Source organism: Mus caroli, unplaced genomic scaffold, assembly GCF_978045245.1.
Source record: "Mus caroli unplaced genomic scaffold, Mus_caroli_1 scaffold_17, whole genome shotgun sequence".
NCBI classification, from domain to species: Eukaryota; Metazoa; Chordata; class Mammalia; order Rodentia; family Muridae; genus Mus; species Mus caroli.
Genome location: NW_028227272.1, coordinates 35383931 through 35399514, shown reverse-complemented (window position 1 = coordinate 35399514; position 15584 = coordinate 35383931). Strand labels below are relative to the sequence as shown.

At 46.2% G+C, this 15584-nt stretch overlaps 2 protein-coding genes and 1 pseudogene across 5 annotated transcripts in view; 2 read left to right on the top strand and 1 right to left on the bottom strand.

Moving 5' to 3' along the window:
• Cfap91 (cilia and flagella associated protein 91) overlaps positions 1-3261 on the top strand; it is a 44033-nt gene extending 40772 nt beyond the window's left edge. The window contains exon 17 of the mRNA XM_021184911.2: positions 2739-3261. Within this exon, the coding sequence (XP_021040570.1) occupies positions 2739-2947 (209 nt within the window). The 3' untranslated portion in view covers positions 2948-3261. The remainder of the gene's footprint in view (positions 1-2738) is intronic.
• Positions 3262-5927: 2666 nt separating this feature from the next.
• LOC110312101 (glycolipid transfer protein pseudogene) lies at positions 5928-6750 on the bottom strand (annotated as a pseudogene).
• Positions 6751-7998: 1248 nt separating this feature from the next.
• The window catches only part of Nr1i2 (nuclear receptor subfamily 1 group I member 2), a 45675-nt gene continuing 38089 nt past the window's right edge, over positions 7999-15584 (top strand). For 2 of the 4 annotated variants that reach the window (XM_021185194.3, XM_021185195.3), the window contains exon 1: positions 7999-8339. The gene's annotated coding sequence lies outside the window, so the exon portion shown is untranslated. Of the gene's footprint in view, positions 8340-8501; positions 8719-8761; positions 9154-15584 lie in introns of those variants that run through there. The other 2 variants (XM_021185193.3, XM_029470508.2) reach the window with 2 other exon arrangements.

The window sequence follows — 15584 nt, the reverse complement described above, 5'->3', positions numbered from 1 at the left end:
AGGGACGCTGATATTTTTCCTACACATGGTAGTCGAATTTTAAAGCTGCCACCTTCTAGCACTCAGCATTTCATCTGTTTCCAGTGTCCAGGTGTAAATTCTGAGTTCATGTGGTCAGTATATTTACACACGTCCTGGCCACGACCCTGAGATTCCCAGCAGTGTAAGTGTCGGTAAGCAGAATATTCGTGTTTTAGGTTTTCACGGGTCCTACCTAACTGCCACACAGACAATTGCAGTGTCCACAGTGACAGACTAAACACTCAGATCAAGAAATATTCGTTATGGTGTAAATTAGGGCCACTATGTTTTCAAGATCCTTGAGAAAACAGCCAGCCCTTTCTGTTTCTGGGTCCAAAGTTAGGTCAGCCTTCTTCAGAGCCATCTTTCCTGAGGGAATTGAAAGAGATGGGATGGAAGAATGAGCCAAATACTTACCAGATTGAAATTCCCTCCCAACAACAGGAGCAGAAGACGAAATTTTGGTCCCCAGCACCCAGGTTGGGTGGCTCACAACCGTCCGTAACTCCATCTTGGGGGACTTGATACTTCTGGCCTTTGAGTGCATGCACCTGCATTTATGAGCACGTGCCTACAACATATACATATAAAAATTTAAAAGATGAAATAATTAAGAAAAAAAAGTCTTTCTCAAATCTCCTTGAGGGCCTAAGGAGAAGGATTTGGAGGGGGGATATTGAGTGTTGGAGACCCAGGGGAGAAATGTCAGTGCGCAGGTGCGCGGGTCCTCAGCTTTTTCACGTAATACTGATTTCTTTATGTTTGGTTACTGCTACATCTATACAGAGAATGGACACTTGGAACTTTTGCTTCGCTTCTCTTTCTGTCTGTGTCTGTCTGTCTGTGTCTGTCTGTCTCTCTCTCTCTCTTCCCCCACCCCTTCTCTAAGGCTTTCTATGCAGCTCTTGCTGTCCTGGAACTCTCAATGTAGACCAGGCTGGTTTCAAACTCACTGAGATCCACCTGTCTGTGCCTCCTGATAGCTGTGATTAAAAGTGTGCACTGCCATACCTGGCTTTGTTTCTCCTTTTCAAATAAGAGAACCATGTGTTTTACACACATGCTTTACCCAAGTCTAAGACATATTTATAGGTCATTTGAAATGATCTTATTTTTAAATAAAAATTTATTGTATTTTGTCTGTCTCTCCCCTCCACCGTGTGTATGTGTGTGTGTGTGTGTGTGTGTGTGTGTGTGTGTGTATACAGAAGCAAGAAGAGGGTATCAAATCTTCTGGAGCTGAGGTTGCAGGTGGTTGTAAACTACCTGCCTGACATGTGTGCAAGGCAGCAAATGTGGGTCCCATGGTCCTTGCTGAGCCTTCTCGCTAGCCCAGTTTTCTTACAGTGCATGCCAAGTTCAAGGCAGTACATTAAGCATTAGAAACTGCACATTATCTTAATCTCGTATAAAAGCTGTAAGTGTGTTCTCATTTTTATGTAAAGGAAATTAGTGGTTGGAAACAGATGACTTGCAGGGTTGAGTCCTGACAAATGTGGCCTCAAAGCCCCTGTTTTTCCAACCATATTACTGCAAAGTGGAGTGCCCTGCTATGTATGCTTCCCTATGTAAAGTTATCAATATCTGAAGAGTAAGGAATACATAGTAGTTTTTATTTTTCCTTTGGTGATAAGGTCTCATATATTACATAACCAGGCTGGCCCTGAACTAGCAATCTTCCTGCCTTAGCCTCTTAAGTGCTGGGCTTACAGGCATGTGCCACCACGCCCAGTCTCTGGTACATCTTACTGTCCTTAACTGTAGCCGTATGGTTTAGAATAAATGATCTGATAACTCCTTTGTGTGCATGTCCTTCTGAAAGTGAGGCTGTTAATGATAGTCTCTCTTATGAGTGTGGTTGAATTAAATAAGGGCCCACATATCAATTGCTTAAAGCAGTCTCTACCACCAATTAAGGACAAATGCAGATTGCTGATGCCACTGTCCTTATCAACATGAATGCCTGTCCTTTCCAAGGGCTGCAACACTTGCTGTCTGTCTGTCTGTCTGTCCTAAGGCTTGGTGATATATGTTCCTAGGGTTTGCACTCAGGACCGCCTTCTAAGCTCACAGTCTTACGTATTTTCACCACTGGCAGTGAATCTGTTGCTTCCGGGCTGTGGTGAGGCAGAACAAGGACAGAAGAGTGGATCTGTGGACGTACATGTACGTCCTGCTCTGTGAGAACGAGAAAGGAGTGGTCCCGAGCCAAGAGGTGCCCTTCAGCAGCACACCACAGGGCACTTCCTCTCAGTCCACACAACCAAGACTCATCAATGGGGTCTTTGTTTTGTGAATTTTATTATCCTAAGAAAGCTTTTTAAAATCCAAAACATTGCACACCAAAGTTAACCAGGTCCAAAGTCCATACAATCCAACGAACCCCTGCCAAGTTAGATTTGGCATTGGATTAACTCGTTGGTGAAACCAGAACCTTGATGACCCAGTTATCTCTCAGTAGTGCCACAGCCGGTGACCAAGCCTTCAGTGGAAGAACACTTGAGATTTAAAAGATAACAGGTCTGCTCTACTTCTAGGAGTGTCCTTCTAAAACACGCCACGAGTCATTTTTATTGAGTACAGTGTTAGCCCAAAGTAGAAAATGTGTGTTTTAGAAAATTACGGGTTCTCCACCCCCCTTACCCCTATCTTATAAACACTCACTGAGGGATGGTTTCAAGCAGGAAATTAAAAGTTCCTCTGTTGCTTTGGTCCAGTGAGGAATGCGCAGCGGAAGCACATCCTGGCAGCCCATGAGATCATTCACAGCAACACCGAATCGATGCTGGAGGAGCAAGTCTATAAGGAACAGCAGTCCGAGGACTTTGAGCTAGACGAGGCTGAGAGCCTAGACTCTGAGGTGCCAACTGTCTCAGTCTCTAACACGTCAACTATAAAACCTACTCAGGATGAGGGAAAAGGCTAGGTGAGTCTACCTTTCCACCCGGAAGGAAGTCCTGGAGGAGGGGAAGCAGCTCCATTCAGCCTTGGGCACTACTTCAACCAAGTATGGCATGAGTGGACTGTGTTGTTAAAACAGAACAACAAAAAAATGAAAACGAAGCACTTTCACTAAAACTGGCTCACCTCATCTAGGTTAGGGTACCTATTGTTGCGTTTATTAGACGGTTAGAGTTGGCTCTAATGCAACTTAACTCTTGCAATCTAAAAAATAAGACTATTGGTTATTTGGGGGGAGGTCATTTTAGCCTATAATGTTCTCCACCACAAATAAAGCATCATGGAATGTGTGGACGTTGTTTGTAAAGCTTTTTCTCAGAGGCGGACAAGGTGAATCCTGGAGCACTACTGTTCCTTGTTAGCACAGACACAACGTGACATAGAAACTGTCAGGTTCAACCTAAATGTCTGCCGTGCACTCCAGGGACTGGCATTGGGTTCAGCTAAATGTTTGTACGCACAGCATTAGAGTAGTCCACACTTGGCACAGGCAGCAGGATATAAGACAGAACACACTGGGTGAGCACAGGACCTGCCTGCTGTACAAGCCTTGCAACCCAGAGGTTAGAATCTCCTGTAATAATTTTGCGGGCACAGTTTCCAGAGGTCCCCCCAAATAGATTTTCCCACTTATAAAAGTTAGTGCACTGAGAAAGGCCCACAGCTGTGACTCCCCAGTGGGCACTAAGAGTGTTGTTTGCAAGTCTTCCCTATACAGGTGCAGTTTACCCATCAGGGGCCATTTTTACCTTAAGTAGTTAGTTGCTAGGTAACACAATTGACCCATTGCACAGTATCTACCAGTAGAAGAGAGCTGAAGAGTCAGTCCATTGAAAGGAACGTCCTGCATGACCCATGGTAGATATATACAATATTTGCCAATGAATAATAAAATTGTAAAAAAAAAAAAATGTTCACAGTAAGCCAAAGAGAACCAGAGAGAATCAGTGCTAACGACCTCCAGGGCATGAATGGCATGTTTTTTTCCAAACGAATTTTGCATAGAACACAGTATAGAAGAGAAAACAGGGTGCAGAGAGAGAGGATTCCTCAGGGGCAAGTGATCATGGTCAAAATACATTCACTGCAAATCCTTATGAAAACGCCACAATGGAGCGAGCCCGTCTTGTCCAGTGATGCACAGCAATAAGCAACCAACAGTAATAGGAAAGCACTCTTCATACACAGGCCTGTCCCCGAGTTTTGTAAGGGTCAAGAGGATGAATTGCACATATTTAAAACTTACAAATCAATCTCACACACTATTAGATAACTTGTGTTCTACCCCACCAGCTCTGAAGATAACTTTAAAAGGGGTCGTGGGGAGGAAAAATATACGTGATATGAATAGAAACCAGATTGTATATTAAGATTACAAGGGAAATTGAACAAACCAGAAGGAGCAAGCCAGGGGGAGCAAGCCAGGGAGAGCCAGCCAGGGAGAGCCAGCTGGGGGTGGGGTGTGGTGGGATAGGGGAGGCAACCAGGAGAGAGCCAGCCAGGGGGAGCCAGCCAGGGGGAACAAGTTGGCAGAGCAAGCCAGGGGTCGTAACCCAGGAGGAGCAAACCAGAGGATGAAGCCAGTAAGCAGCATTCCTCCACGGAATCTGCCTCAAGTTCTTGCCTTGCTGGAGTTCTGACTTGATTTCCCTCAATGGTGGATGGTGTCCCGGAAGAGCAAGTTAAATAAACCTCCCCTCCCCTAAGTTGCTTTTGATCATGGTATTTATCACAGCAACAGAAAGAAAAGTAGGGCATATGTTCCCCCCCAAACAACCACCACAACAGAACAAAAATAAAAAACAAAGAGGGGATCACCCCTCTGAGTCTACCCCATGGCACCTCTGTGCCCTGGAGCTCCTTGGACCACCCCGCTCCCTTCCTTTGGCTTCACCTGAACTTGCACCATTAGTGTGTCATGAATTTAGTGTGTCATGGGTGAGTTGGCTATCTGAGTTTTCTTTTTTCTTTTCTTTCTTCTTCTTTTTTTGATTTCAAAATATAGATTTATTTATTAAGAATTATTTAGTTTTTGCATAAAAAAATCACCAATGGTTCCTCATTGGGCTTTTTTTTTTTTTTTTTTTTTTTTTTTTTTGGTTTTTCGAGACAGGGTTTCTCTGTATAGCCCTGGCTATCCTGGAACTCACTTTGTAGACCAGGCTGGCCTCGAACTCAGAAATCCGCCTGCCTCTGCCTCCCAAGTGCTGGGATTAAAGGCGTGCGCCACCACGTCCGGCTTGTTTTTTTTTTTGTTGTTGTTTTTTTGTTTTTTTAAACATACATCAATTCTTTCAGGGCAGGTTTACCCCAATACTTTAAAAAATATAGCTCTTTTAGCTCCAGAAGGACGGTTAAGGCAGCAAGGCAGTGTCTTGAGTCTCCGCAGCTGGAGGGCTCCCATGAGAGGCAGTTTCTTAGGTTGGAAGAGCCAATCCCCCCCCCAAGAAAATAATTATGCAGAAGAATGCAAATACAGTCACGTATGGGTCACCTCTGTGCGCCTAGTCAGTTGGTTGAAAAGGCTTGCTGGTACATTTCAGGGGGAAAAAAACCCAAACCCAAAAAACCTGTCTGACAAAAGACAGAGAGAGAGAGAGAGAGAGAGAGAGAGAGAGAGAGAGAGAGAGAGAGAACAGGGCTGGTTATGCCAGATGTGTGAGCCCCGTGAGGGAGGCTCCTGCCAGCTTGCCTTTTAAACAGAGGCCACACAGTAGGGCACCCGCTGAACTTCCAATCAAACTTCCATTGTCCTTCAAGCATCCAAGACACTCCTGGGCCAGATGGGCCAGGCTTCTTTGCTGGGTGAGGTGTATGTCGCCCCTGAGCTGAGTTCCTCCTGAGCTAGGTAGGGGAGGAAATGACAAAACCCCAGGAATTCCTCCACGTTAGCAACGTTAATTGGCTTTAAGCACACTGGAAGGGTGCTGCTTGGGGAGCCGAGGAGTGAATGGAAGGTGTTTATTGCTCCATTAGAATAGGCCAAGACAACAAAAAACCAAGAAAACAAAAGACCTCTAACAAGCTAAGGCTGCCCCCTGCAGACCCAGGCTGGCCTGGCCGGGCTGGCTGAGCTGGGGGATTCCAGCTTGATTCACAGTGATGGGGTTGCTGGTCCCCGCATGGGGCTGTGTGTCCGGGCGCCTACACTGTGTAGTCAAGCTCCGCATTCATCTTGGTGTACATGTCGTAGATGGCGTCAATAGTGGCCGTGTAGTTGACCAGGAAGAGGCGGATCTTCTCCAGGCACTCCTCCTCTGTTACGTTCTGCCCCTTGGAGAGCGCCTTGAGGAAATCGGACTTGTAAGGTGCTGCGTACAGGGCGGCCTTGAAGATCTTCAGCACCAGCCAGCCATGGTACTTCTTCAGGGCCATCTCATAGGCCTTGTTGGCGTTGACTCGGATGAGGTTGGGGTGGTTCTCGTCCCGTTCCCCATCGCAGATGCTCTGCAGGAACACCTGGATGAATCGCAGGCCCCTTTTCAGCCACAGCAGTGCCAGAGTGGCCCCCACTTTGGGCCACTCTGCTCCATACATCCCCTTCTCCACCTCCAGGATGTTCTGCAGGGTCTTGAACTTGGCTGGGTCGGTGTCATATACGGCTTTGATTTTAGTGATGTTACCGCTTATGTCTGCCTTGATGGGCGTGAATACCCGGGACCCAAGGCAATCAAAGAAGGGCGGCAGGTGAGCCACCACCTCCAGGAAGGGCCCGGTCTCGATCTGCGGGTCTGTGGGCAGCGGCTCGAGCTCAGCCAGCAGCGCCATTTTGGGGTCAAGGCCCTTGGTGATGCCCCAGCCTGCGCCGAGGTCGTCCGCGCCCGGGCTGTCGCCGCCCGCCGCCTCCCGGGACCTCTTTTTTTTTTTTTTTAATTTATGGTTTTGTTTATGTTTTTATAAAATTGACCAAGGACGCTGAGTGTCTAGGCCTCTGGTGGATGGTTCAGGAGCTCCTGGTGCTGGTTGCAGGGGAAAGAAGTTTGAGCAGAGGTCAGGACTCCAGTTTCTCCTCCTTTCCAGCCAAGCATGGGAGTGACTCAGGTCCTTTCTGGGCCTCCAATCTGGGGTTCTTAGTAACTACCACAAACTGGGTGTTTAAACTGGCTTCCAAATAAAGCCCTACCCAGATAAATGTTGATGCCTGGCAGCCCTGCAGGCTTCTTATGCCACCTAGAGCTCAGTACAGCATCTGCAGAGGAAGAGAGACCACACAATCCCTCAGGAACCGAAGAGCATTTCTCTCCTTTGGTAAGTTCCTCATTTGTCCTGGATTCCCTGTTTCTGCTGTAAATAACTTGCCATTTTTATAGGAGAGGTAAATAGAGACCTTTGTATGCCAGAAGAGCCCCGAGAGATGATAAAAGCTGTAATAATTTACCTGTGACCCTAGGACTTCTGGTGAGGCGCCCTGCCCATTCTGGAATCCTGCCCATTCATCTCAGTACAGAAAAAAAAAGACCTGCTTCCACTGGTAGAAATAAGTGTCCCTTGTCAGGCTTCCCAGATATGCAAGCCCCCAGGGCCAAGGACACCCCGATGATGTCCCGCTACCCCAGAGCTCACTAGACAGGAAGCTCCTAGAAGGGGCTGAGAGAAGAAAAAGCTCTCAGACTGTTCCTGGTAGTCCCAGCCAGCTTTCTGTCCTGTGGTTGGAACTGCAAGGTCATGCCTGTCTCGAAGCTATTTCCTCCCTCTCTCTCATATCAACAAGCCAGTGCCATGTGTGTGGCCTTTTCCTTACTTTACATAAGAAGTAGTAAACTACTTCTGTCCAGGAAATTGACTTAGGAAAAAAAAAGTGTTAGGAGCTATAGATTCAAAGACACGTTACCTCTAGAGGCAAAATCACCCTCAGAGAGGCAAACATTGGCCCAGAATTACTTAGAGCAAACACTTAAAACACACTTCCCCTCCCTTACATGTTTTACAGTGAAGACAACTATGAAAAAAATAGGAAGGGGATATAACAAGAGTAAATACGGTAATCTGGTCATTGCTAGCTCAGGTGCTGGACTTGGGACTTAGGAGTGCCAACTGGGGCCTCTTACTACATTGGACCTGGGGTGTACTGTGGGCAAGAACAAGTATGGTTCCTATGCCTGTGGACAACATAGCCTAAGATTAGCTGAGGGTGAGAATCGGGCATAGATACTGCTCTTTTGTCTACCTGGATGGTCAGCCTCTCCCTAGGAGCCTGACCTTGGCTCGTAGGAAACACTGAGGACTTAAGCTGAGATCTTCGTGTGCAACCAGGTAGCCACGGCAGGTGTGCTGAGCTCTGGGCAGAACCATCGTTCCTGATTCTTCAAGGTGGACCCCAAGGGGGAAATCCAACAAAAGCAGTGGCCCCCAGACAGGTATGATTTTCCCTTCTTTCTCTGTCTAAGAGTCAGATGCCCTCTTCCTCTGAACAGAAGGCTTATGGGAATACAAATGGGGTCGGAGGTCAGCAATGTGAAGGAGTATGGAGGACAATGACACCTTTTTCTCTCCTCTTCTCCTTCCTGGGTCAAACAAAGCATGAAGACAATTGTGGAGCCAAGGTGCCCTGCTACCTGGCCTACACTTGTGTTGCCAGGAAGCATCACAACAGAAGCCTTGTGTATGTGACATCAGGCATTAGACAGGCAGCCGAGCCCCTTCTGTGACAGGGTTGGAGTCCCTGACCTAGGAAACACCGCTGCTGAAGACCGTGAGAACCAGGAACTATTAGCACTGGCTCCCAGAGCTTGTCAGGTTAGTGCTGGCAGCCCCCGGGGACATAGACAGTGGCAGGATGGTCACAAGACCTCACATTGTCATTAGTGGTGTCTCAGTACACACTATATCCATGTACAGTGGTCTGCTTTAGACTCTGTTTGTCGGAGTCTTTCCTGTTATGTTCAGTACCCTAGGTCCCATCTCTGCTCCATACAACGGCCCGAGGCGCAGGCTAGAGACATGGCTTTAAGGCTCCTCCACATCCAGGAGCTACCTTAGCAGATGCCTTCAAGGCCACCAAACCTTCCCTCTGTGCTTCAGGTGTGGCATTGTCCCTTGCACGTGCAGGACTGTTTTTCATTGCTGCTGGGAAGGCAAAGGACCGCCACACAGATGAAAAGTGGCCGAATTATCTACACTGAGAGGAATCCTTGGTCTCTAACGACTTGGCCAGAGTCTAAAGTATTCCAAGTAAGGCCTCTGAAGCTGTGGCTTACCCTGTTCTTTAATAGACTTTTTTTTAATACACAAAAATACTTGCTTAAAGATGCTTTATTTATATAATGAATGTAATCTAAACTGGGATCAGCAAGTTATAGCTCATGGGCCAAGTCTGGCCCATCAGCTATTTTTTTTTTTTAATCAATAAAGTTGTACTGAAACACAAAGTTATGAGGCTGGTTTTGCCCCATAACAGCGGAAGCAAATGGTTCTACACAGAAGATGTCGCCGACTTGTCTACAGGCAATCTGCCTGATGCTAAATGACTGGGAAATAAACACAGTCGACCACTGCAAAGCCAATTAGACTGGTTTTGTAGGTGGCCACTGTTTAAACTGTCGAGGGACTCATGACTGATTGCATGCTCAGTAAAATGCAGTGTAAATACAGCTAACTGCTTCTCCTAGTCCCCGTCTCCCACCAAAGCAACTGGCATGGTGTGTGTATGCCAGACCACAGTCTTTGCATCCATGTCTGTGTTCACGTACAAACCAACCCAACTGCCACGGGATTTTTCCACCGTGCAGGACTTAAGGTCTTCCCCATCCACATAGAACCATGCCCTGTTTATTTTAACTGCTTTAGGATTTAAGTGTTTGTTTTTAAAGTTTTTGTTGCAAGCATCTATTCAGCGTGTATGTATGTGCGAGCATACCTGCCATGGCGTGCGTGTGGGAGGTCGGAGGATAAATGGCAGGGGTCCGTTCTCTCCTTCCACCATGTGGGTTCCAGAGAAGGAGCTCAGGTCTTCGAGCTTGATGGCAAATACTGCTTCCCTGTACATGCTCACTACCTCTGCTTCTTACAACCTTTCTTTCTTTCTTTCTTTCTTTCTTTCTTTCTTTCTTTCTTTCTTTCTTTCTTTCTTTCTTTCTTTCTTTCTTTCTTCTTTTTTAAATTGGATACTTTCTTTATTTACATTTCAAATGTTATCCCCTTTCCCCGTTTCCCTCCCTCCTGGAAACACCCTATCCCATTCTCCCTCCTCCTGCTTCTATGAGGGTGCTCCTCCACCTCCCCACCCAGCCACTCCCACCTCCCCACCCTTGATTCCCCTACACTGGGGCATCTATCAAGCCTTCGTAGGACCAAGGACCTTTCCTCTCATTGATGCCTGACAAGGCCGTCCTCTGCTATATATGCAGCTGGAGCCTTTGTTGTTAGCTTAGTCCCTGGGAGCTCTGGGAGTTCTGGTTGGTTGATATTGCTGTTCATCCTATGGTGTTACAAACCCCTTCAACTTCTTTAGTCCTTTCTCTAACTCCTCTACTGGGGACCCTGCACTCAGTCCAATGGTTGGTTGAGAGCATCCACCTCGTTATTTGTAAGGCTCTGGCAGGGCCTCTCAGGAGACAGCCACATCAGGCTCCTTTCAGCATGCACTTCTTGGCATTCACACTACTGTCTGGATTTAGTAACTGCATATGGGATGAATCCCCAGGTGGGACAGTCTCTGGGCGACCTTTCCTTTATTCTCTGCTCTACACTTTCTCTCCATATTTCCTCCTGTGAGTATTTTGTTCTCCTTTTAAGAAGGATTGAAGTCCCCACACATTGGTCTTCCTTCCTTTTGAGCTTCATGTGGTCTGTGAATTGTATCTTGGTTATTTGGAGCTTTGGGGCTAATATTCACATATCAGTGAATGGACACCATATGTTCTTACAACCTTTCTGCCACCCTCTTCTGTAAAGATGCCTTGGAGGAAGAAGGGAGATGAGGCTGTTCACTTAGAGCCAAGCACTCTGCTGTCTTATTTTTGTATGTTGACCAGTTGTGAGCCTCTGTATCAATCACGTGGCACTGCATGAAAAAGCCTTCCCTGAGGAGGGTCGAAGGATACAACAGTCTATGGGTATGAAGCTAAGAAGTTAGGGTTCAGTTTGACAGTATGTCTATTTAGCAGAATGATAATATTAGGTTCCCCTCCAAGGTCAGCCATGGAGTTTTGGCCCATTTAGTGGTACCAGGTTTGACTTGTGCCTTGTGAGGTGGACCTTTCACCCAATTAGAAAGTTGTTGCTCACTCCCATAATATCCCTGCCACTACTGCGGCAGGGTGCGTTCTCTGCCAGACTCATCTTTATGGTAGCTTGAAGGGCTGGTTCACTTGCAGGGCAGGGCTGCAGATGCCTTTTCTCCCCTGATTATGTGTGTAGAACCTTTCAGCACCACTAAAGCTAGGCAGTAGGGATGACATTTCCTGGTCATCACTAGCTCGATTCTTCCGTGTCTTATGATGTACAGACCTAGGCTAGTGTCTGTAGCTCTAGGGTTTTACCATCAAATCCTAGGGAGAAACCAAGAGCAATGGCAACAGCTTGTATGTTTGGGGGAAGAGCTGTGAAACTGCCTTGACCAACAACTTGAATACAAGTAGCCCACACCTAGCCCTGGGATTTTTATATTCTAGCCCATGGTGCCCAGGACAAGCCATTGTCGTTCCTCTTCTCCCGTTATAGGGTAGCTCCATTTAAACTCCTTTAATATACACATATATTTTAGGAAGATTTCACTGCATATGTTTCCATGTGACTTTTCCAAAGGTCTTTAGAGTCGGTTATCCTTCCCCATACCCTCTCCTCCATCCTGTCTTCTCAGCTTGTACCCCATTTAACCCTTCCTATTCCATTCCTATCCCCTTTCCCTTCTTACACTGTGTTCTAACCCCCTTCCTTGAAATCCCTCTTCCATTCCCCCTTACTAATTTTCTGCCTTCTATAGGCTCCCCAACTTAAACACGTGCATCTAAATATTCAAAGCTAGCATCTACATATGGGGGACAAATTGTGGCCTTTGTCTTTTCCTCATTCAGAATGATTACTTCTGCTACATCTATTTACCTGCAGGATTCATTTTTCTTTACAGTTGAGGAATATCTCACTATGTATGTATACCACATTTTCTACTCCTCAGTTGGGAGAAACCTAAGCCATTATCATTTCATAGACATTGTGAATAGAATAGCAATGAATGCAGATTTCTGTTTCCTTGATTATAAGCTGAAGGGCATTCTTTTAAAAATATTTAATTTTTTGGGTATGTGTCTGATCCCAGCATCCATATGATCAGAAGCATTGAGTGTCCCGGAACTTGGTTTCCCAATGGTTGTGAACTGCCACATGGGTGCTGGGAGCCAAACTCTGGTCCCCTGTGATAGCTGTCAATGCTCTTACCCTCTAAGCCATCTCTCTAGGCCCAGCTGAGTGTTCTTTTTCTATAATTTTATAATATGTTCTTCTTTCTTAAGTTACCTATTTATATCCTGAGATCATCTTTTTTGTTTGTTCAGTTTTTTGAAACAGGGTCCTATGTAACCCAGGCTGGCCTCAGACTTGCTCTGTAGCTAGGGCTAGCCTTCAACTCCTGACCTCCCAGCCTCTGACTCCTAAATGCTGGCACCACAAGTATGTGGCTTTGTGCCCAGCCTTAGCTCATCTTGTACTGAGCCATTTTCCTCATTCAAAGGAGCCTGTTGCTTGTACATGGAGCTAATCCTGTATTTAGTCCGGGGTCATTCTGTGTCACTGGTTTGACTGGTAGCATCCTTCCACTGACTCGACACAGGAGAACCTGTTTTCTGCTCTTGGTCTTGCTCTGATAAGCTTATTTAAGGAGACTTTTTTTCCAGCCTTTAGAATTAAGAAGGTATTTTAGCAAACTTTTATGACTTAAAATTAAGTTTATAGTTCACATGCGATTATTTCAACGAATTAGTCTAGAAAAGGTTGATCTTTCCCTGACTCATTTGAAACGTTACGTTTGTCACCACAGTAAAATAATTGTCTTCTTAGACCCTCCCCCTGAGCCTATCCCACTATGGATTTCATATTTTCTAACTTTTCTCCTGGAGATCTGTTTGGTTTTTAGCTGTTTTATCTGGGCACTATATCGAATTCTCTTAAGGGTTGCAATAGATCCCTTTGGGATTTCTAGATAGAAAGTCATATTTTTTAAGTACAATAGATTTTTATCCCTTCCTTTTTTTTATATAGCTTAATTTTTTCTTACTGTTTTTTTAATGACCATCATGCATAAAATGAACGATATCTGTGACAGAGAACAGTCTTGGGTTGATGCACTCTATCGAATGGTCTGTATACCATACTTCTTTGCTTGGTTTTTGAGATTTCTTTTTATTGGTGTGGTTGTCTTGCCTGCATGTTGTCTGTGCACCACATGTGTGTCTGATGTCCACAGAGGCAGAAGAGGGCACTGAATTCCCTGGAAGTGGAATTGCAGATGTTTGTGAACTGCTATGTGGACACACTGGGAATCAAACCCAGGTTGCCTAGGAGAACAGCCAGTGCTCTTGACCACTGAGCCATCTCCCCCAGCCCTGGATGCTAGAATTCTAAGGAGTGCTGCACCTAGAAATATAACATTCTTGCCTTGTTCCTAAGGTTAATGTCATGTTGTAAATTCCTGTTTCCTGGTCCCCCCGCCGTGGGATTTTTTGAACATGGGGCTGACTCGGCTTTCCTCTAGAAGATTACAGTACTGAAGGGACCCACTGTTAACTTGGGAGTCAGTCACGGAACACACACGTGGCATAAACTGGAACTCAAGCCAGTGTGATTGTGGGTTTGTCAGGAATTCTCAACGCAGCTATTTCTCCTTACCTCACCTGGAGCCACACCAGAAGAGGCTCTGAGCTGCTGTGCTGGCTGGCCTCTGTGGCATCATACCGAGGCAGGCAATGACCCGAGGGCATCCTGGTTCATGCTGAAGGCCATGACCTCATCCACCACGCCTCCTTAACCCTTCTGCTTCCAGTGTCCCTGTACCATCCCAGGCTCCAGGTCTGGAGGAAATAACCCTTTCTGTGTGGTACTAGTTATAAAACCTGGATTTTCACTTTAATGAGAAGCTTGTCTGTGTATAGAGATTTCTAAAAAATGCCATGCACGGAGCTCATGAAGTCCTTGTCTGATTAACCAAGAATTTAAAAATCCTGAGTGGGTGTTGAGTTTTAGCAAATGCTTTTTAGACTTTCTTAGAGTCTCTCTCCGCCTCCCTTCCCCTTACTCCCTCCCTCCCCATCCCATGTGTGTGTGTGTGTGTGTGTCTGTCTGTCTGTCTGTCTGTCTGTCTGTCTGTCTGTCTGTCTGTGCAGGAGGTAGAAGGGAGTAGGGAGGAGACCTTTGGTCTCTGTGATTCCCTGAACGAGCTGAAATCAGCAGGAAAGGGCAGCATTTCCTCCCTTGTAACTGCTTCCAGCTCAACAGTCTTCAGTGCTTCTGGGAGAAATAGTTGAAGGGTTTTCATCTTCACGGTGAATGGACTTTCTCAGTTAGGTGGCTATTCCAAGGTGGATGGGTACAGAAATAGAGAAGGGATGACATTAGCGGGAGTGACAGGGCTGCCATGACCAGTACTCAGTCTCAGAGCCACTCCAGATGTTGGTTCTGGACCTGGGGTGTCAGTGAGGCCTCTTTTGCACATGGGACCTCCCATGTGGTCTGTTTAGAGGAGGCTGGGGAAAATACCCTGCTCCCTAGAATCTGTTCGTTCACTCAGCCACCCCATACACCTCCGGCACTCCCAAAACACACAGAGAATAGTTTCCCTCTGAAACATGAGGCAAAGAAGCAGATTGAAGCTCCCGTGGGAGCACAAACTAACTCTCGGTCTCTCTGAGGGGTTGAAGTGTGAATCCATGGGTGTTGTGGCAGTACACATGCCCGTAGAGATAGGCACTAAGTCAGAGACTGCAGTTACCTGTTAGATACTGGGCAGGGGTACAGGGTGTACTTGTACTGACAGCCATGCCATCTTTCACCCATATCCAGGCAGAGTCGCAAGCCATCTGACCTCTCCCATCTGTTGGCTGAGGCCAGGAAGCACAAAGGCCAGCTTTCATTGATAGCAGCTCAGTTCTGTTAGGATACATGACTTGGGGTTTGCTATCTAAATGACCTCTGGAGATCACTTCCATGCTAAGGCTAAGGGGGAGGAGTGCTTTGTTTACAATACCTAAACCATTTCAAAACAAATCTTCTTCCATGAAATTTGTGACTATCTATCCATTTAAAGTACAGATTAATCACATAAGTGGGGTCAGGGGAGAAGTCCAGCCTTTGAGCGCCTTCACTAACCCAGGCACACCTCAGAGCCCCTCAGTGTGCCTCATTCCTTGTTCTGTCCATCTGGGAATAAACCCTGCCCTGCCCACGCCACAGACATCTCTACATGAAGTCATGATTTTGAAATCATTTTGTAAACAGCAAAAGCCTGTGTAAATGTTAGCCAATACATTTACCAATCTTCTCCTCTTGTTGGACAAAGTTGGTAGTTCTCTAAGTAAGTTCAACTTCCCCACTTTGGTCATCGAATACAATTTTCCCCTGGAAAACTTTCCGACACAGTTCAAAATCCATGCCTCTCAGATGTAGACGGCTGT